The sequence below is a fragment of the Lytechinus pictus genome, chromosome 12, assembly GCF_037042905.1.
Source record: "Lytechinus pictus isolate F3 Inbred chromosome 12, Lp3.0, whole genome shotgun sequence".
NCBI classification, from domain to species: Eukaryota; Metazoa; Echinodermata; class Echinoidea; order Temnopleuroida; family Toxopneustidae; genus Lytechinus; species Lytechinus pictus.
Window position 1 is genome coordinate 16,878,324 of NC_087256.1, and position 22,849 is coordinate 16,901,172.

Sequence of the window (22,849 nt, forward strand, 5' to 3'; positions counted from 1 at the left end):
TTGCGCTGACAAATAGGAACTAATTTTGATTCAACTTCATAGCTTTGCCTTTGATATACTGTAAATTAGCACAGAATTCATGCAGTGTTTACCCAGTTCATCAAAGCTGAACTACAAGTAATTGCAATTTCTTTTTAGTACTCATTGCAAATATATGCAATCATATATTCCAACTACAGAAGCACTATTACTGTCACTCAGGACAAAACCTAACAGATCAAAAATATTGAAGAAAAACTTGTGGTTCATCCTGCAGATTTCTCCTCAAATTGAGCATGCCTTTCTTCTTGCATTTCTTTTCACAAAACCATTAAAGGTCTAGTGTTTTAATACTTGGCTTCTTCTACAATGCCATGTCGTGCATGATTCTTTAAAAGTACCTATCCACCTTGCCTGAACCACACCAAAATCTCCTCAGAACACCCAATCTACTTGAAACCAAATGCACTGCCATCCATCACTAAAATTGCAAAAACATTCCATGAACATTCGCAAACAAAATAGAAATACTGAAATGAAATTCATAAAATGGCAGCCATAAGATGAAACTGCAACATTCTTATGCTATGAAAATACATGTACATGAATATGAAGGAGAAAAGTGGGGGTACATGTATATAACTGATTTGAGATGGTGGAGGGGGGGCACTCATTCCCAGGGTGCAGTCATTTGGCTGACAAAATCAATAAAAATCCATTCCAGTTTCATTGGGGTTGTGCATGTGGGGACAATCTTGTTGAAGGGTGCAGAAATCTTACCATTGGCATTCCACTCTGGTGTGTGTGTATGTGTGTAATGGACAGATATAGCGTGCACATGGGAACACAAACCACAACAGAAACATAGTCAGAAAACCAAGTTACAATAATATAAAACACATAACCATAAATAAAGAATCAACTATATGATCTGATTCAAATGTGTTTCCTTTCTTCCACCTGTTTCCCACAACATTTTTCCTGTTTTCCTCCCGTTTCCCACATTTTCTTCAATTATTGTGACAAATCATTTAATAACAAGTTAAGGTGATTAACAGTAATTAGTAGATACATTTTCCACTGAAAAAATATGTTGAAAGTGCATATTAATTTGGGTTCCCCTTTGTAAAATTGTTTGTTATACATATTATACAAGAGAGTACATACATGTATTTAATTTATAATTATTAAGACACCCAAGAGATTAAATATTTTATATATTAACACAATTTTGATATATATATCAGTATTCAGTATATACATTAAGATAGATTGCATCAAGATTAATAGTCATTTATAACTCAACGTTTTTTACGGGAACACATGAAAGTTATAAGCAGTATTAATTGGCTAAATCAGATAGTTGCCTCTGACAATAATCTATTATGAATCAAAGAGACAATAATTTGAATTATATATATATATATATATATATATATAGATAAAATATAATTCAAAAACATTTATTTAATTACTATCTTCTCAAGACCAGGAAAATGAATAGGGCATCATGATGTGGGTATAGAAAATAATTATGAATGATTTTTGTTGGGGAAGAAAAATAAAATTACATAAAAATATGAAATATACATGTATGATCAAATCAGTGTAAAAATATGTTCATGAATAAGGGAGCTGTGAATTTCACATAAACTATGATATGGCAGATAAGGAGGGGGGGTCATTTTAAAAAGGAAGAATTGGGAAATCAAATTATTTTTTCACAAGATGCGAATTAAGACTGATTTAATCCCTAGTTCAAATATAAACCAGGGGCAAACTTGATTAAAACTGTCTTTTGAAACTTATGAAGAAAATATCATGTAACTTTATTAATATCTCGATTCATATCAATGGGTATGCATATAAAGCATATAAACTATGCAAGAAAAGTCAGATTTTGCTTTAGGAATTGGGTTTTCTTTTGTAAAAAAAAAAAAAAGGAGAAGCTCAAGCAGGGAAGAAGCAGGTTGAATGAATAGAAACTCACGCAAGAAATGACAAAACTCTTCCTAAACAATGCTGAGAAAAATTAAGGGCTCAAAAAAAAATTAATTTCTTATAGTTGGTCTACCTCCACTCCATTCAGACATTCATTTTTTCTGGTCAGTACATATACTTCCTTAAACTTGAGTATTTAAAAAATGAACTTTTTGCAAAAAATTAAGAAATCTTTGTTCTGACAATATTTGCAGCTAACATTCTATTTTTTTTTCTTCTTCATTAATTTGAACTTGCAATCAAATTCGAAGGTACATGTATAATACCATACTAGTATATTCAATGAAACATTTCTAGAATGGTATTTTTTTTTTTTTTACTTCTCCTTAAGAGGGATGTCAAAGTAAGTTGGAATTTAAATCAAATTGAAAGATAATACCATTTAATCAGTGTCATATTTTTAGAATGGTATTATTCATCTTTCTTTTGGGGGGCTGTGAGAACTTTTTAATATATATTTGCAAACATATCATCTAATAAGCATGAAAAAAAAAAAACACTTGGGAGTTCACATCAATATCTTTAAAAAAGAAAGAGAAAAGAGGGGGATTATGTTACAGATACTGAAGCTTTCCAAATTTCTGCTAAAAAGCAAGAAAAATTAAGTGTGAAAAGTATCATGAGAAGAACTTTACAACACTTGAATAAAATGTCAGAAGAAATAAAAAAAAACCATTGGGAAGTGTCCCTTGGGTAGGCTTTGATTACAGTTTTGGCTGATTTGGTACAATAATGACATTTCATTTGAGAGAAAGTGTACATTGTATACCGTACTAGATGGTTCGTTAAATCAGTAGAATACATTGTGTAAATCAAACTACAAATGTACAGTGAATTGAACTTGTACATGTAATGGGTATTTCCACCAATTTTCATTTTGTGTTAATGAAAGCAATTAAGATTTTTTTTCTTGTTCAGTTGCCACTTTCAAAAGAGCAACAGGATTGGTTTATATAAAAGGGGGAAAGACTCAAAATCATCCAATATACTGATTCTGCTCCAAGTAATTAATAACAGCTGGACATCACAAATTCATTGTTGATGGTTAATGAAACACATCAGCCAAAACCATACTCGAGTCAGCCAAGGGTTTGGGGGTTAAAAGCACAGGTATAAAGCACACACATTGAAAACCAAATGTCAGGTACAACCAAAGGGAAGGGCAAAAGCGGTTTTGACAATGAAGACAGATGCTGAGCATACATCGATATGACGTGAAGGGGAAAAGAGAGAAGATTGTAGCTGTTTTTTACCATGGATGGAACTCTATCCGGTGCTCTCTTGTCGGGCTCGGTCGTTGGTTCCTGGTACCAAAAAATCAATCTCCTTTAAACCCCTGTTTGTATTATTTTAACATACCAGACATATATGTACAAAGATCTAAGGGGCTAATGTTTGTAACATATGCAGAGATGTCAAATTTGTCCGATATTACTGCAATATTCTGAGGACTAAATCTTTTTTTTTCCTTTAGTTTTGGTGAAATAAAAGACAGTGTCTTACATGTAGATCTCCTGCAGTGCATTGTATAGATATAGTACATATACATATAGATGTATGATTGAAAACAATTCAGGGATAACACCTTTTCCCTTCAATTCTTTGGGTTTTTTGTTTGTTAAGTATATTGCAAAAAGTAAGTAATGGCATCACTGCATATGAATACAAAACAGAAACATCGTACATGGACACAACAGTATAGGTTTTTTTTTTAAAGCAACACAAACAGTATATATTTCATTATGTGCATAAAGTGTTATTGGGTAGCACCATATACATGTATTATTAAGAGGAAAATTACTTGGGAACATTAAAGTTGACAAATGTTTGGGAAGTGGCATCTTAAAGATTCTACCATTTACAAATATTTCTGCAACCAGAAATTATCAATGACAATATTTATTAGATCAAATTATATACACACTTCTTTGGTGGCAAATTATATGACATTATGGCTAAGTTTCATTCCAAAAATAAATCTTAATATCAAGGGTGCTATTACAAATGTATATCATAATGTCCATGCAGTTATTCATATTTGTAACAGAATTATCAGGGATCATTTTATACACAATTCTCTTTATAATAAACATATTCTTATACTCCTCTAACTTTCCATTCTGATCAAATTTGAACGGAAAATGGATAATGAGATAAAAGCAAAACAATATACGCACTAAAATGCCACTTCCTCTATTCTACATGTAATCACATGGAATCTATATTTTATATGAGAAATTCTAAAAATGTTCACAGAAGGAAGAATATACTTGAATCATTGAGTGAGAACAGATTAAAAGAGGGTCTATCGATGAATAACAAATGCCAGAATTTTGTAAAGCAGTGAGGATATCAATGTTAAATGATGAACACAAAACGAAAAGCTTCCACATAATTTTTATAAGAACTTCATGTCAGGGAGCAGTTCCAAAACTGTATGGAAGCTACTATCAATGGGTTAGCAAATGAATTAACAGATTATGAGTTGTCTATTTCAAACATTTGACTTGGGACACAAACACAGGTATCAGTGAAAAGTGTGGGGGTTTTCTTGAAAGAATTGAAAAAAGTAAGGACATTTCTTTTACTGAATCTTTAATACACTTATTTTATTAAAAGATCAATTCCCAAAACACAATAGAAGGAAAATCAATAAAAAGATTTCTTTATTAACAAGACTGAATTTTACCAAATTTGAATTTCAAAGGAACATAAATGAGGAATCATACCCAATGTGATTGGTACAATTTGTTTCTGCATACAAGGTTCTGAAGTGAAAATAACTTTTGTTGTGGAAGTATCCAACGAGAATTAGTCTTGAACCTCTCACCTAATCAAAATCTAATCTACAAAATGGAAAAACTACTCACTTCAACTCTTCAAGAGGGTTGGAAAAGAAAAGTTAGAATAATACAGGTAGATACGAAGTGTGCTTCTAATTCTAAATAGAATGTAGTATATTTCAGAGGTAAGATGTCTATTCTAACTCTCTTAAAGATCTCATGCTCTTTTCTAACCGTACTGGATATGACCTTGTACTGACCTTGAGGAAGAAGCTTGAGATCTTTCCGCAGAACTTGCCACAAGCATCCTCGCAGCGGGAGGAATAGAGAAGATGGTAGGCCGGGAAGCGTGTGTAGGCGATACGCTTGCTTCCACTCAACATCCAGATGATCACATCGGGCATGCAGTTCTGGGGCTGAAATTTTCAGAAGAGCATTTGATAAAAAGTGAGCAACAGATTTGATATGTTTATTCTTTGCATCAAGACTCCTGTTTCAGCATTAACCAGGTGGTGATAATCAAATCATATATATAACTATTATTTACCAAATGATTTTGGTATAAAGATAATAATTGCTCAGTTGTAAGGATTGTAATGTTATTAGACTGGTCTTATTCAAATCTCCTAGTAATGCATGTGCATACAAGTGCTATCTAGGTCAACAATTTTCAATGAACATGGTCATCAAACAATTCCCATTATTTTACAACATTTTGTTTGTTTAATTTAACAAAACTTAGGAGATCTTCTTTAAACTGATATGATAAAAATTCAGTCTTTCTCTCAAATTATTGTTTTCTGACTTTTTCAACGTGTATGTTAAAACTTACATCTTTTTTTATGATCATATGATCACAATAAACATTGACTTTCCTTAATAATTATTGCCAAATGCAACTACTCGAGTTTGACTTTGGTGTGAGAAATGAAATGCTTTCTGTGACTTCTGCACCTTTTAAGTCATATTCAAATTAAATATATTTCTCTGATAATATGACTCTAAAACTACTGCCTTCAAAAACTAATCAAGATTAGTTTTGATACAAGAATGAATATGTGAACTAACCTCTACAGCAAGATCTTGCAGTAGATGTAGGTATCCTTCTACATCATCCATGGCCTCGTTCACATCAGTCGCATTTTCTCGCAACTTCAGGGCATCATTGGCGATGGTTTGCAAGGCGTAGACACGGCGATCGTACTTGCGGCGGTCAAGTTCATTGACCTTGTCTTTTAACTCATCAATATTAGGAAGGGGCATCCTGAGAGAGTGTGAGAGTAGAAGAAAGGTTGATGAAATATTTTTCAACCTCAAGGTCCGGAGTTCGAATCCCACCACATCACTCACGTCCTTTGGCAAGGCAATTTTGTACATTTGCCCCCCTCCACCAAGGGGTAGTAAATGGGTAACCGGTAGGAAGATACCCATTGAATGCTTGAGTGTCCGATCAGGGTAGCTGTGCTTAAGCCAAGCCAAAGCGTTTTAAACATTGCATTAAGCACTATGTAATGTTGCATATTATTATTACTGTATAATCAGTCTATTTTTTTTAGAAAAATACAACATTATGATATGGGCTTTCATGCCCTAACACATGCCTCGTGTCCCAAAATGAACAATAAGGCAATTCTCATTTTTTGAAGAGATGTTTCACAAACAGTCTAACATTATTGAATGATTAAATACACATTGTATTCTTCTAAAATCCTATATTTCATTCCCATCTCTTCTTTTTACTTATTGTATAACCATTACCATTTCAGTATAAGAATAAGGAAACTATCTAAACTAACTTCCAGTCTCATTGGCAACTACAGTATTACATATAAATCGTACACAAACTTGGATCAAGTACATTAAAGATAGCCCCTTTTACCCTTTTATGCATTAAACTTATTTTTTAACAGTGAGTCAATTAAAAGTCAATTAGGTCCATAAGAGGTCAACTAGAGGTCAACTGGAGGTCATACCTGCAGTCAGCAATGAGAGTATCAATCATGCCGATGAGCTGAGCAGCGATCTCTGCTTGTGGGGCTCCAGACTTGATAGACAGGCGGACTTCCTCCATATTGGCTTCCTACAATCATCACATGATAAATAATACAAGAACAGTATTACAATTGTGGCTCTTCTTCTGAAAGCAGTCTATTCATCTGGTAACACTGAAACGCTCAGATTGTACATACATACATGTAAACCGCTTGCCGTTTCTATGAAATCTTTTTTTAGAGACTTTACATTATGAAATAATGTATCAGTAGAAAAATAACAGAAAACAGAATACAACAATACAAGTTTGATTCATTGCTTACAAGCGGGATGGTTTTTTTTTTTTTTTTTGTCTAGATTTATTTATAATCTTTTTTTTCTCGGGGGGGGGGGGGTCTCCTTCTCTTGAAACAGAATATTTAATCATTCCTAGGGGGCCGTAACACAAAGCTTAGCAATCATCATAGAGCATATTTTTTTACGATTGACTGAACTGTCTACAATGTACAAATAATCTTGAAAATCAAGCGTACGATTAATCTCTATCCTTTATGTAATGAGCCCTTGGACATATCTTTTAAAGTCTTACCAATCGTTCAGTTTTGCGTAGGATCATGTTAAGAGTATCCAATCTGAAGGAGATATCCTCCCAGTCAGAGTTGACAATCAGCAGTGGCTTGTTCTCACTCCACGGCAAGAAGTAATACCTGCATCCATCGTACACCGCGTTGGTCGGCTGGGTGGTGGACGGTTGAGGAGCCACGGTGTCATCCAGCTTGTTACCGTAGTTGCCGATGCTAACCTCGAACTCAACGGGATCGTCAGACTCGCTGACCATGGTAGCGTCCAGGACGGCGCAGTAGAGACGGTACTTGCGTCTGCTGAGGAACTTCCCGACTCGTTGTACCTCGGCGTTCTCGATCTCCACAAGGTTCTTCTCTGGGTGGTCTCCGAGCTTGGTCTCGATCTTGACAAGGACACGCCCTCTGTAAGCCACACCCTCACCCTGAGCAGGAAGTTGATTGATAATTTTAGAGAGTTATTGAACTGACCTTACTAATAACAAGAGATCTTTATAATGCGTTAAGGTAAATAGCGCATAGTAATCACCTGTGTGAATGCTTGCATTACCTGCATATTATGCTCTCTACATCCTCACCCGGATTTCTGCACTCATCTCATTTTCAATAAGCAAATATGTTTCTTTTGTACTGGGAATTATTTCCATCTGGCAGTTTAATATACTGAAAACTATCAAAAACAAATATTTGTTAGCATAAATGGAGGAGTAATTATTTTTACTAATAGTGCAAGTATCTTGTTTGCTACATTTTTAATGAATTTCAGAAATAATGCCATACTTGTAGACTAGTCAGAAAAAGCTTTGAGCAAACTAGTAGCACTTAAAGGCCCGTATTCTGAAGTCGGGTTTAACTTAAACTCAGGTTTAAAGTTGTGGTTTAAGTATGGATAGCCAATTGTTACATAAATCACTAACAGTAGAGATATCATATTTCAGCTCATTTGGCTCTCAAATCAGTCTAGGAAGTATAAATAGATGATTGTCTTCACCATCGATGAATCAGGAAAGAGCACAGTAAACATAAGAAACGTACAACTTAATAAAAAAAAATTGACCCTTTTGGCTTCCCACAATTTTAGCACAGAGTTTAGACCATAGTCTAAGTTAAACCTGACTTCGGAATACGGGCCTAAGGGTTTATTCCAATTAATTTAATATCATTAATATCATACATTTCTTTAAGAACATCTTAATGAACTGAGCACCTAATCTGCCCACCATACTATTTGAATTCAACCATTTACCTTGCCCATGTTGAGATCTTCAAACTGATCTGGCAGGTCTGAAAACTCTCTGGTTGAACCATAGAAGTTCACAAATGTTGGCCCAAATGTTGGTAGGAAACCTGAACAAATAAAGATAATAAAACAGAAGATTCAGTGAATTACAGTGAAAAATAATCTTAAACCCGTAAGAGGCTTCGTTCAAATGAGCACTCTCTGCTGGAACCATAAAGTTTTAAATGGTTGGCCAAAGTAGATAGAAACCTGTAAAAAGAAAAGATAATTAAACAGCTTTTGAAATTGTAATCATGTAGATATTTCAGTGGACTGAATTGATAAAGACTGATTTTGTTTATCAATCAGTCTCGTCAACAGATGATAAAAAATTATAATTTTAGTATGGCAGAACAATATGAACAGTACAAATGCATTCTTGGTCAAATTTCATTAAATATAGACAGGGTCTGCTATCTCCAAGCTTCTCATGCATTCAGCGATATCTCTCTCTTGGGCTCTGTCTAATAAACCATTTGCAGATAGGACATGCAATGTCTTCCCACACATGTGCTGTATATGAGTTGGTGACCGGACAGAAATCCCTAGACACTTGACCACTCTAACAAAGATAAATTTTTCACAAAGGATAGGTTTATTTTTCTCCTTCTACTTTTGCAATAAAATTTTCAAAAAACATAAGCAACAACCCCAAAACAAACAATGATAGAATGGATATAAAAGGACATATTCAAATTAATGAATATACTTATAATTATGATAAAATTGTGATAAAAATCATGCACTTTAAAAAAGAACACTGCTCCCCTACAGTAGGGTATTTCAAGATACTCTTTGGTTCACCAATAATATCTATACTTGTATTATGGTTTTAATATATTGAGCCTTAATTGGCATGCACTGAACAAAGCAACTTCAAGGCAGGTGTGTCTAGTTTTGTAGGGGTGGGGTGGGATACCTTTAGAACAGTTTGACAGGGAAAAAATTTCACATTCCTATTGCAATTTCTTTATCTATTAATACATATTTCTATATGCATGTATGCATGTATAATATATTTTTGTCATTTCACTTCATCCTCCTATCCTTTTTTGCTCTCTCCATTTCCAACACCTCATTCTTTCCTCCTTTTCTGTCTCACAACTCCTCTCTAACTTATATCCACCTTTCCACCTCTTCTGCTGAACATCCTTAATTTTCCTCTTGTATTAATACCAGGGGTTTTCTTTGGGAATTTGAACTATAGCATGCAGTGAATAGCATGGATCAATAGAGGACCAAACCATTAGCAGACCCCACGGTTCAAAGTGATCAAAACTGAAGTTTTTCATCTCACCATCAAACATTCTTTCACCAACAGCTTCATAGCAGAAAAATGAAGTTTAGATGACAAAAAAAAAGAAACTTAGCAGAGTTAATAAACATTTATAATAATCTTCAATTAAAGCCCAAATTTTATTTGATGTAAGTTTAACAAAAGATGTACTAAAACTGAGCTCTAAAAGAATAAGTATATCTGCACAATAGCATTAATGTATCTGATATGGATTTTAAGTAAGTTATTTTTACTTTCTTTCTTCTTTCTTTGTGTCATCATATAGGCATATATAAATGTTTTACTTATTTTCAATCATTATTATTGTTGTTACTATTACTATCCATACAAAAGTAGAAACAAATAAAATAAACGTCAAGACTGCAATAACAAACGTAATATGCTGTATTGAATTCAAAATAGAGATCTGGTAGGCAAACAGCTGTTTGGGGAAATGGTAGATTCTCATTGTACATCAATTCATCTTCCATGAAAAAACACTGGCAAAGTAACAGGTGGTATTGAAGGTAGATATTTGAAACAACAGGTGCATATCAATGTATATTACAGGATGACAGTAACAAGAATGCCATGTTCATTTCATCATACACATCCTGAAATATACTTTTAGTTATTTACGATATCTAGAAGTGCCATAAGCACCGTGTTTACATGTGATCGGCTTTTGGTTCAGAACCAAAAGCCAATGCAGAATCGGCTTTTGGTTTATCTTGCATCGCGTTTACATGCTGTTACAGCTCACAGTGCAGAATCGGCTCGCATGTCAAAAACCTGAAATGATACGCACACCAACAATATACGTCATAATAAAGATAACGCTGGATCCGTGCGCTTTGAAGTACGTCATAATGGTAAAGTAAATGAAATTGCCGATGCAGAATCGGCTTTCTGTTTACACGTAGTAAAAAAGCCGATTCTGCATCGGCTCGCGGTTCTGAACCTACTACTTTGGTGGTGCAAATTGCTGATTCTGAACCGAGAGCCGATGCAAGTTAATCGCGTTTATACGCAATGAAAAAGCCGATTCTGCGATGCAGCGTGTGAACACGGTAATGGAGAATGAAATATACATTGCAGGATTCTTTTTCGTTAATTAGTTCTTTCCTATCTTTTAATCAACTCATAAGTAATTTTAGATAGATTCCATCATTACCTATCTCAGCCGTTCATTGATTTTCAGGGGTGTCTTTAGAATTTTAATTCAAATGCAAGTTATCAATTCAAATTAGGAGATATCACAATCAGAAAGTCTCAAAACTAAAATTGTAATATTCACCTACCTTTTAATTGTTTATAGGCAGGATTGCATGGAAAAAATATAACTTTTAAAATATGATGGAAATGATCTAAGCATGTCACCTTCATTATTAAATCCTCAGCATTTTAAACCATATAGTAGAATACTAAATTGAAACTTTTTTTTTTATTTCTCCACATTTCAGCATTTTTATGACCTCATTTTGGGAAGTACATGATGGAAATCGCCCACACATCAAATTTGTTTCAGTTCATAGTGGTCCAAGTTATGGCCACACAAACCCCTTATTACCCCCACTGAAATCAGTGTAAATTATCAAGAATCATTGTTTGGAACCAGGCCAAATCACACGGATTTCAATGTGGCAAAAAAGATATTAATGCGACCATATCTCCGGACCGCATGGACCAGTTCCCACCAAATTTGGACTGTGGAAGTTTTTTCATCCACCTAGATATTATATCAAAAACACTGAAATGAAAAAATATATATATTGCTGCAGTACTCCATATACAAAAATCTCTTACAACGGCAATTTTTGTTAGTTTAAGGGTTAACCATTTGACTACTGAATACTCAGAATTTGAACGGGGACCACCAACTTCCTGTATTTCAACAAAAGCTAATATGATAACATTGCCATGCAAAAATCTTCCAGAGAAGCAGGATTTGACTGAATCTGTCACGGTTATTTAATGGATAAATTTGGTAGGCAGCAATGAGATTTATCTAATGCTCACAGACGGAGGAAAAACATAAAATTTAATCATCTAATCTAATTGCCCTATAAAATCATTATGGGTTGCAATAAATCCTATATGTTCATCAAATGAAAAATAATGTGTGATGTGAACCGGATGTCCTTTTTTCCACATGCAAACCACAATAATATAAAAAGATACAACCAGAATATTTGTATAATATCATAAGTTACTCATATCTAAATATTTTAGTTGACTTCTAACTCTAATACTAAGAAATACAGAGATACCTGTACATACACTTTCTTTTAAAGGCATAGAAAACTTACTTCAAGCATGACCATTTTATCATTTAGGTTAAATTCAGACATTTTCCTTTTTTTACATAATCTAAAATTTGTCTACTACCACCATTTTGGGAAAATTTATGAAATATCATTTCTACTGATTTTTTGCAAATCTACCTTTCGTTTTAAAACAAAAAAATCAATACATTTAACATGCTGCTCAGACTTGGTTAAGAGCTTCGGAACTCTAGAATAGGTAAAATAGATAAAGAGAGGTCAAAAGGGGAGAATCACTGTGATTTGTGCAAACATTTTGATTTGTCACTGCCCTCCCAACACCACCAAAAAGGGAAATAAAATCATACCTGTTTGGCAATAAAAAGGAGGAAATATTAAAACAGGAGAAAAAAAAATTCTCCAAAAGAGAGAGAAAAAAGGTGATATAACAAATCCCACACCATTTTAGATTGAAATGCAGTGCAATATTATTTGTAAAAATCAATCAGGTATCATTAAATGAGTCAGATTTTTTAAAAGTCAAAGAATCTGATGGATTTTGCTTGTTTATTTTTTCTTCAATCTTAAAATTCTGTAAATGTATCACTCTTATCGTCACTTGATAAAAACAGTCTGGGATATGTTTCATGGAACAATTCATCTGTACAATTCCCTGACTAATGTTATAGGCAATGGGAATCCTTGCATCTGATTGGCTGAGAGCAGACTTGTCAGTGAAACTCACTGACAACATGTTTCATGAAACACTCCCCTGAATTGCATGCATGAGCCTTTACTATTTTAAGGGAAAATAGGATAAATTGGAATTGGAAAGTGGGATATTTGAAGCAAGATTTTTTTTTTAAATATCATCTTTAATATTATTTACTCCATACCATCTCCATCTCCCGCTGTAAACGTTATTAATTCATCCCCTCTTCCTCCCCCTCCTACCACCGCACAGTCGTCCGGTGCCTGCCCCTCTAACTCCTCCTCTTCAATGGCATTGTTACCTCCAAACAACACTGATCATGTGATCAGTCACATGATGAGTGTCATGGGTATCACATGATTGAAATGAACAGACATGCAAAATGGTTTGATGGAAGGAAAGTTGTAGAGGGGTTTGGTGAAAATGAAGAGGAAAAATGAATGGTTTAGTGCATGAAAATTAGTGTAAATATCACTTTAAAAACAGAGTTGCACAATCTAACAAATTTGGTGAATTTTGTATTTTCCATAGACTTTGTAAAGTGGTATTCTATATTGCCTTGGTTCGGTTAACACTAACTTAGCTTACACCACACTATTATAGAGTGCCACTCACTATCTCATTCTCAATGTAAAAAATATTTCAATCATGCCGTGAAAAACGATTATAAAAGAGTAATTTTATTATAAAATGAGAAGAAAAGGTCAAAAAATGAGTTACAAAGAGTTATATTTGGATAATGATCAATGTCATGAATATTAACAAAGTAAGATGAAATCTAGCTTTCCACAGAAATGTGGACTCAAATTCTTGTTTAGAGTACAGTAGAATTAAAACCTGGGTTTCATTATAAGAATAATATACAGAGTTTGAAAATTGTTTAGTTAATGGTTTAAAACAAATTTGAGACCAACCTTCTTCTCCTGGGCTTGACATGGAAGATAGATCCAGGAAGGCAGTTCCAATGTAGTCATCACTTGATAGACGATCCCTGTAAAATCAATCGCAACAATGCACAAGCAGTCATAATACTATAAACTCTCACAACAGGTCATCAACCATCAACCTAACAATCAAAGAATACAAAATCAAGAACTGTTTGTGAAAACAGGCTCAATTAAGAATCATGAATCAATTGGAGCATCATCACAAAGTATATATTTCACCAGACTTCTAAAAATGAAGTGATTGATTGTAGACACAGGGATAGATTTCAGCTTGACTTTAATATGTTAATCAGATCATGTTGTGAGATGTATGCATCACATAAATTTCCATGATCAATATCAGATCTAAAAGTTGGATGTTCATATCACCATTTGAAGCCTCCTTATGTACATAAAAAATAAGATGGCCTCTACATGTATATCATACCTGCTATAAACACTGAAAGCCATGAAATACATTATAAGAACAAATCAACTATTTAAAAAAATCACAAAAAATAGGAACGTTCTCAAATTTCCTGTTCAATAGAGCAGAAAATTTTCACAGAAATTGGAACAGAAAGGTCAAAAAGCAATTTTCATTACATCAAAATAGGAATATTCGTATTTCATAGGAATTTTTGGCAGGTACATGTATATGCTTTAATCAGACGTATGTGAACATTTTCTCCAAAAGAGAAGGAAGCAAATGAATGAAATACCTACCAGTCCCTCAGCTGGAGTTTGAGACGTTCACACATGGACGGGAACTGCAAAATAAATATGGAAACATGCAATGTTACTTTATACTGTAAATGTACTTGGCACATTAATGTATATCTGGACAGGTTTTCATTCAAACAAATGTTACAAGAATTCATTTAATCTAACATTGATGTCTACATGATGCTATTATCTTGCCACAAAAAAATTCTCTTTCATTTTGGAGTGAAGCAATTTGCTCCCTTCAACCAGACACCATGCTTACAAATTTAGCAATAAAGTGTTTATATAAATCTAATTTGTGTTAAGTAAAATAGTTCTGCCCCTATTCAATTAGAGATAAACAGCAATAATTCACGACTAGAATTGCCTATCTTTTTGGTGATTGGTGGTGACTTTTTACCTGATTGCTAAGAAAGCATGAATGTATGTAAGAGAGCAACCAGAGGACCGACGGCTTAAGGTCCTCTCCGAAGGACCTGGTACTGAGGATAAATGCCTTACCAGAGGGCACTAGCGCACCAAATGGGAATCGAACCCGGGTCACCGGAATACGAATCCCCTGCTCTACCGACTGAGCTATCGCGCCTCCTTCATTCTAATGACAAGAGATGACTTGCTGAAACTTGGACAGATGTCGCCTTTCAAGACAATACTCTTGATGATGATGATGATGAAAGAGCAAATGGAATAGGAAATGAAAAGATGACTCACCCGAATTGGAAGACGGATTTCTTCATTCCATTGTGGGTTCTGATCACATTGCTTTACAGATGATTGGATCTGTGCATTGAATTCAACAAATATTAATCACTTTAAAGATAAATTCCAGTTGTGGGAACGATCTCAAATTGACTTTTTACAGAATTTAATATAATGATCACCAAAGTGTCTGTTTGTATGAATAAAAAATATGTGCCAAAGGATTCTGGACAAAATTGTGTAATTGCTGAGAAATAAGCAAAATAAGCGCGGATTCTGTCACTTCCGTCGGGTCTTTATTCCAGCAATAATAATACACTGTCCCACGTGTGCCTATCTGTGTTGGCGATCTTCAGTGTGATCGTTTTTTAGCTAGATATTATGATTTCACAAAGTTCAGTTTATGTAACTGTATACCAGATCTAGATCCACGATGATATATCAATACTTTACCTTGGTATTACAGACTTTCTCACGAAATCAGTGTTTTACTGCAACTACGTTCATTTAGCTTTAAAGGTTCTATTCCACAATTACTTTAAACACCATCTCAAAGACCTAAAGTACCTCAAGACAACCCTGTATCCTCATCCAGGATGCAATACTTTGATTGCAGTCTTACAGTATACACTCACTACAATGATGAATAATTCACTTCTAATATATGCAACATTCATACCAAAATAATCTGCTAAGAAATGATAAGGTTTCCGGGCATCCTTGTGTCCAATAGAGATCAAATAATCATATTTCTTAAAACCTGAATTCACATTTGATGAAAGTGTTTATACATCAAATCTGTTCTAATGCAGCCCTACGGCAGGAGGTTCATTGTGTTCAGAGTTCTGCGCCTTTTAACAAAGAGATGAACAACCTTACAGCTATTGTTTAAAAAAATTGGTTTGAAATCGATGAAAATATGTAGAGTATACATACAGGTACAGGGAAATAATATCAGCGTATGGCATTTTTTTTTTTCAAATTGTATTCTTGATATCACATGACCAAAATAGTTAACAATATTACTATGACTACAAAGTAGACAGAAGATTATGATGACATCTATCCAGTTAATAACATTACTCCCAAAACTATAGAACTATTAGTTCATTAGTAGCTTTTCATATTACATTTTTGTTCACAAAATCCACCATAATACACATATCCGTATCCTAGCCAGCAAGAATTGAAAGCTATTCTATCAATAAAATATACCTTCTTTCCAGCAAATCCAACGATGAGGTACGGATCTACAAGTTCCTTCTGTTCACCATCACCACCACCAAAGAACTTCTTCACACCTTCAAAGAATCCAGGGTCCACTGAAGAAGAAAAAGATAATAAAGATATATGAACATGTCAGTTATGACTCACTAATAAATCCTGCTTACCAATTAGATACTCCTTATCATTCTATTACTTTTGGGTTTTGGGTGTTTACTTACCTTAGCATGTGAATGAGCTTTGATAATGTACAAAATTCATATTCTCATTTCATGTCCTAAAACATGGTAAATGTTAGTGACATTTTACCTGATTGCTAAAAAAGAATAAATGTTTGTAAGAGAGCAACCAGAGGACCGAAGGCTTAAGGTCCTCTCTGACGGACCTGGTAATGAGGATGTAAATGCCTTACCAAAGGGCACTAGTGCACCAATTGGGAATCGAACCCGGGTCATCGGAATACGAAACCCACGCTCTACTGACTGAGCTCTCACAAATTTTGAATTCCAATTGTCTTCATTTTGCTATCCTGATAACGAGTAACCATATTTGAATCTAAAAAAATAAAATTGTAAAATGCAGTCAAACTGGGAATTATTTAAACATAAAAGTTTGCTTTACCCCAACATAAAAACAGGCAAAAGTTTAAAGTAAAATAAAAGTGAACAATGACTTAAATCAACCCTAGGACTTACTCTGTGGAACATCTTCAGCATGGTAAGCTTTCACTATGAACATTCCTTTACGGAGAGACATACCAGCAGGTCTCAACAAATTTGTTTCAATGTCATTTGCTTCATCTGCTTTCTTGAACACCTGTAATACAAACATATCATTCCATAATGGTCAATAAGAATGAGAACTTCCTTAGATTTACAGGCTTTTTATATGCAATTATCCTCAGGTCTCTAACAATTTTATATTTTGTAGAGAAAATACTTCCTTTTCAACTAATCATCACCAATGACATAATCACCACACTTGTCATCATCATCGTCGTTGTTATCGTCATCATCATCATCATCCCATCCCCATCTTTCCACCACCACCAACATCATCATCACCACCACTACCTCCATCATCATCATCTTCTTCATCATCACCACCACCACCACTACAACCACCACCATCATCATCACTGATTTACATGAGATTCATCTCGTGATCCTAGCACATCCATGCAAACAAGGAGGTAGTCCTTAGCCCCAGCATTTGCATCTTCATCATTATTCACATCACCACCATCTTTGTCATTATCATCATCATCATCGTCATCATCAGTGACTTACAGGAGCTTCATCTCCTGATCCTAGCACACCCATGCTAACGAGGAGGTATCCCTTAGCTCCAGCATTGGCATCATCAGCATTGGACAGCAGCAGCCATTTGTTGGCGATGTTGTGATCTTCCTCCTCATAGATGGAGCCGACATCGAGCTTAAAGTCGCCGATCAGGGCATCACTACGCAGCTGACGGGAGTTGAATACCTGCGTTCATGGACAAAGATGTATCTCATGGATCACAAGGTTTTGGTGATTACGTATGGTGTAAAGACAGGACAAGTATTTTTTAAGTGATGTGGGTATTTTGCCAAATAATTCCTCTATAATATACCAATGTGACTGAGTATATTAAGAATTATGCATTACTTGACAGAACAGGATTTCAGTATATGAATTAGTTCAACAAAGCTACAGCACAGTGCAGAATAAATGGCCAGCAGTTCTTAAATTATACTGTCATTTGTTTTAATGGAAACAAAAATTCATTTAATTTTCATCATACTGTTCATGATCTGTTTACTAACTATTTCTTGCCATGAAGTAAAAAATATTGAGTTTTATACCTTCATTTTCTTTTTCATAAATCAATTAAATGCAGCAAGAATAGATTCTGGTACATGTATGTCAAGATGAAATGTATTTCTTTGAAAAAACATGGTTTTACTTGCCAGAAATATAAATACAGTACAAGAATACATTATGCCAGTGTATATATAAATATATGTGGCTAACTAAAGGTTAACAATTAACCTAAAATAGAATGCGAACAAGTCATTCTGTTACTCTACCCAGAGTTCTACTGAAGTATACCAACAAGGTGACGAGAATTATCAAGCGATATGAGAAGGATCACTTTACTTCCTGGGAATAAACCAGTACCTTCCTGCCAAGCCTACATGTATAACCTCATTAAAAACCTTGCAGATAAAAGTATCTGCATGTTCATAGATCATTTCCAGTTATAGCTGAAACAGGATGTGTTGGTACATAATGTATTCTATGACTTTGATATGTAATTCATTTTTTACAATTAAAATTATTTATTAGAAAGGATCTAATTTCATGCTTAATCATAATTAACCTATTGCTTACTGGATACGGCTGCTTCCGATAAAAAGCAAACAGGGATTAAAGAATTGAGTAAAATTTCAATAGGCATAACAGTAGTAAAATGCAAATTTTCATGTAAAAGTAATTGTGATAAAGATCATGTCAATATGCAGTGTGTGCTTCTAATTTAATACTGAGTGCAAGCAAAGGAAGAATTGGATTTATTGTAATAATAAACTGTAATAAATTGTTATAATAAGCACACTCTAACATAGAACAAATGTTCGCTTTTTTAAACTTGAAGATCAAGGGCCCGTTGCAGAAATAGTGATGATTAAACACATTTCCTTAAATCAAACCTAACTTGACTTTCAGCCAAAGAAATGCATGTATTAAGGATCTGCACTTGATTTTTTTTTGTTGCGTAAAAATTTAACTTTTCTTTAATCAGGTCCCATAAATAATAATGAAATATAACAATAAGAATGTCAGATAAAAATTGATTTCATGGATAACAATAACTGACTAAGGTGCATTATTGCGACATCCTAAACAAATTGGGGATATAAGCCTTGAATCTCTCCATCAAAATTTGACCTTATAAGAGACCTCCTACAGTGTTTTGCTCTATGATGGTCACTCTACTGGGACACTTATCACTAAATAATTTTGCACCTACCCAATCAGGAAAATACTCGAGCTCTGTACATACATGTAACACAAATGTCTTTGATCAATTCCTACAGAGCAAATGACCATTTAGGATTGTTGTGGCAAGCACATTTTGTTCAAAATACAGACCAGGAACCAATCAGAATTGTTCTTTCACATTTGTAATTTATCAAACACATTTTGTGAAAGAGGGTCCTGGTATTTTCTAATACAATATTACAACCAGCTTAAAATCAGAAAAATACCAAATATTTGGGAGAGTTTGGAAGCAAAGTACTTGCAATATCTCCAAATAATAACCAGAACTTTCGAGCCATTTATCCAAGGTCATGGGATAATATTACTTTGAAAGCAAATTACAAAAACGACTTTTGATGAAAGGCAAGAGGACGGTGTACCCCTTGATGTAAATGATTTAATATAAGAATGCAAAAGTCTTACTGCAGGATTACAATTATAATAACTTTATCTGGTTCAAGTCCATGAATATAAATGCATATTATTTGTTGTGTATTTTGAAGCCTGAACAAGTTCTCAAAATTTACAGGTATTTTCCTGATGGGGGAGGTGTGAACACACTTACTATTACACACTGGTTCATCTCAATGAAACATAGCAGGATACTATCAAATGATGGGTTTTAAGTATGGACAGGTTATCAAAAAGTAGAAATGACAAACAATTTCACAAAATTTCCCTTCATGGACATAAAACTATCCCAATTCTACAAGGAAAATCCTACATCCTAATAAATATTTGTACTCATAATTCATATTACTACTATATACTACATGTAGTAAGGTGTCATCCCATAAAACAAAATTTGTTTGAGTTCTAAAAGTAAGAATAGATGAAAATGACATTGTTTCATGTATAAAATTTCAAACCAAATTTTCCTCATCTATTCCATACATTTATTTCAAACTTTAAAAATAGGATCAATGTCAATTGTAGAAAAGATGCTGGTCTCATAACCTGTCTGTCCTTCAATGCATCTTCCCTCGACACTATTTGTTATAAATCTCATCATTTTCCATCAATTAATGAGTTGGAAACCTGATGCTGTTTTACTGGTATGTAAACGATCTCACACCGTGTCAGGAACTTGACTGCTCGCTTACGTTTACACATCACGCACCCTTCCCACGATGGGTCAATAAAGACCGGCCACTGTATATTATGAACTTATTTACAGTTATTGAGAATACCACGGTAGGAAATAATTTTGTAACTCAATATTTGCCAATGTTTTAACATAAAATTGAGCAGAGGATACTACATGTAATTCCCTTTTCGGTTGCTATCTATTTTGGCGAAATTGCCCAAATTATTTTCTAGTACAGGGCCATTTATATTTGTGCCATGATTTGAGAACAAGCTATTTTATTTATTTTCATTTTTATCATTTTGGGGCGATATTACTCCTTGCCCACTCATCCACTCAATATGTCAATGTTGTAAATTCTTACATGAAATATACCACCAAAGGTGAAAATTATCAAATAACTTGAAAAACACTCAATTCTTATCGGTGCTCACAAAATTAAAATGACTTACTTGGAAGTTGACTACTTCATCAAAAAGCTCGGCAGGGCTCATGTGGAAATTGTAGAAAAATACCTACAAAAATGTGTGGGAAAAAGAGAACACAAACATAATTACTTACAAATTATAAAACAGAACAAATTGAAAATGGCTTTGATTGCATTACATGTATTCCTTGAAGCATGTTTTTATCATTAAACTCCATGGCTTTTCAATCTTAAACAATGCTCATTATACAGTACCATATGCAGTACAGAGTTACCAACATTTACAAACTTTATTTTCAGATTGAAAAAAATTATTTAAAAAATGACAGGTTGCTGTTAATTCCTCTGCTATTTAAGCAGGAATGTCACCGAGCATCTTAGCTCTTTAACTCCAATAATATCTTCACAAACCAAGCAACCATGATCTTTATTAGTCTTATTACAATCCTACATATTGCAAAAGCCATAGACACAACTTTGATTAAAGTATCGAAATGCATTTCTTTGTCTTCACAAGGCTCTTAAACTGGGGCGAGTTATTAATGCCTGTGTTTGCAGGACTTAGCGTGCTGCCAAGGAACTTGTCATAAAACATGTGATGCATGCAAAATTGGATATAGGACTATCCAAACCTCATCATTCATATCTCATCTTTAATTGAACTCCATAAGCTGTTTGTACATTAACTGACAAGTAATAGCAGGTGGGCAGATCGCTATCTAATTTTTTTTCCAAATATTTTGTTTTATCTGTCTTTAAATTGTAATTTTGACTTCTGCTATTCCTTTGACCTTTTGACCACCAAATTTTTGACATTATCATTTATGTAGCCTGCAGTATTTGTTAAATGGGAGATTCCACAAATATCGAACGTTTTTACATTTATAAGAAATGTTTGCGCATTTCAGGATGTATGACAAAAGCACAAAATATTATCTAGTTTATTTCATATGTTAGCACAGGTTTCATATCTGTAAATGGAAATTTCAAAAGTGTCATTGTCTTCCAATCAGCTTCATTGCTAATTAAAACTTAAAAGTCATGATTTTTCACCAATGTCAAATAGGAAAATAATGTGACAAAGTATTCTAAAAGCAGCATCACAAAAGTCCAGAGTATAAATCAAGCCAGTGAACCAGCATGGTCTATTAACTTTTAGTGGATGTACAATGACAGGAGGGAACTGCAAATGAACACGTAACACTGGTCAAGATTGGTATACAATGGTTTAATTAAAATAATTTGATATCCAACATCACTGTTGGGGAGGTCCCGGATGAAAGGAACCAAATCCAAAGATCAAAGCTAACTGATGTAAAGAAAATATAACCTACATTCAGTATTATAAGTTTTAGCATTCTATGATCTTGACCAACGATGGTTTTGGATGAATGAATCTCATTCTGAGGAAAACTCTTGAAAATGGATTTTGTCTATTGTTAAAAGGTAAAAGTCTTTACGGCTAAGTTTATAATTATGGACAATTACCCAGTAGCGCTCATGGCATCTAAACAAATTCTGACCAAATAAGTAACCCTCCTTTGTTAAACACCCCCCCCCCCCCGGGTTCTGAGGTGTCAGGAATTTACACTGGTTTATTTTAATATCCCACCACTGCCACAATAATTAAAGGAAGATCCCCCCCCCACGACACACTGACACTCACACACACACACCACAGTGGAGGTAGAACAGATAACACTGGATTCCTTTTAATGGATGTCTAATGCACACTGAATGCTCTGTCAATGGTTAGTTGACAATATCAAAATAGAAAAACCCTATAATTCTTAAGAGCTACTAATTCAATATTCAGAATAATTCTGCCCAATACGTTGATGCCATATATGCCTATATGTAAAAAGAACTG

At 34.1% G+C, this 22,849-nt stretch overlaps 1 protein-coding gene across 13 annotated transcripts in view; it reads right to left on the bottom strand.

Moving 5' to 3' along the window:
* LOC129272479 (myoferlin-like) overlaps positions 1-22,849 on the bottom strand; it is a 75,429-nt gene that overhangs the window by 35,792 nt on the left and 16,788 nt on the right. For 5 of the 13 annotated variants that reach the window (XM_064107761.1, XM_064107759.1, XM_064107755.1 and 2 more), the window contains exons 5-18: positions 21,005-21,067; positions 17,732-17,929; positions 17,138-17,258; positions 16,434-16,540; positions 15,231-15,299; positions 14,520-14,563; positions 13,782-13,858; positions 8,583-8,683; positions 7,345-7,761; positions 6,737-6,843; positions 5,832-6,027; positions 5,024-5,179; positions 3,234-3,284; positions 760-774 (exon numbers count right to left, since the gene is read on the bottom strand). In XM_064107761.1, the coding sequence (XP_063963831.1) occupies positions 760-774; positions 3,234-3,284; positions 5,024-5,179; positions 5,832-6,027; positions 6,737-6,843; positions 7,345-7,761; positions 8,583-8,683; positions 13,782-13,858; positions 14,520-14,563; positions 15,231-15,299; positions 16,434-16,540; positions 17,138-17,258; positions 17,732-17,929; positions 21,005-21,067 (1,722 nt within the window). The remainder of the gene's footprint in view (positions 1-759; positions 775-3,233; positions 3,285-5,023; positions 5,180-5,831; positions 6,028-6,736; positions 6,844-7,344; positions 7,762-8,582; positions 8,684-13,781; positions 13,859-14,519; positions 14,564-15,230; positions 15,300-16,433; positions 16,541-17,137; positions 17,259-17,731; positions 17,930-21,004; positions 21,068-22,849) is intronic. The other 8 variants (XM_064107762.1, XM_064107760.1, XM_064107756.1 and 5 more) reach the window with 2 other exon arrangements.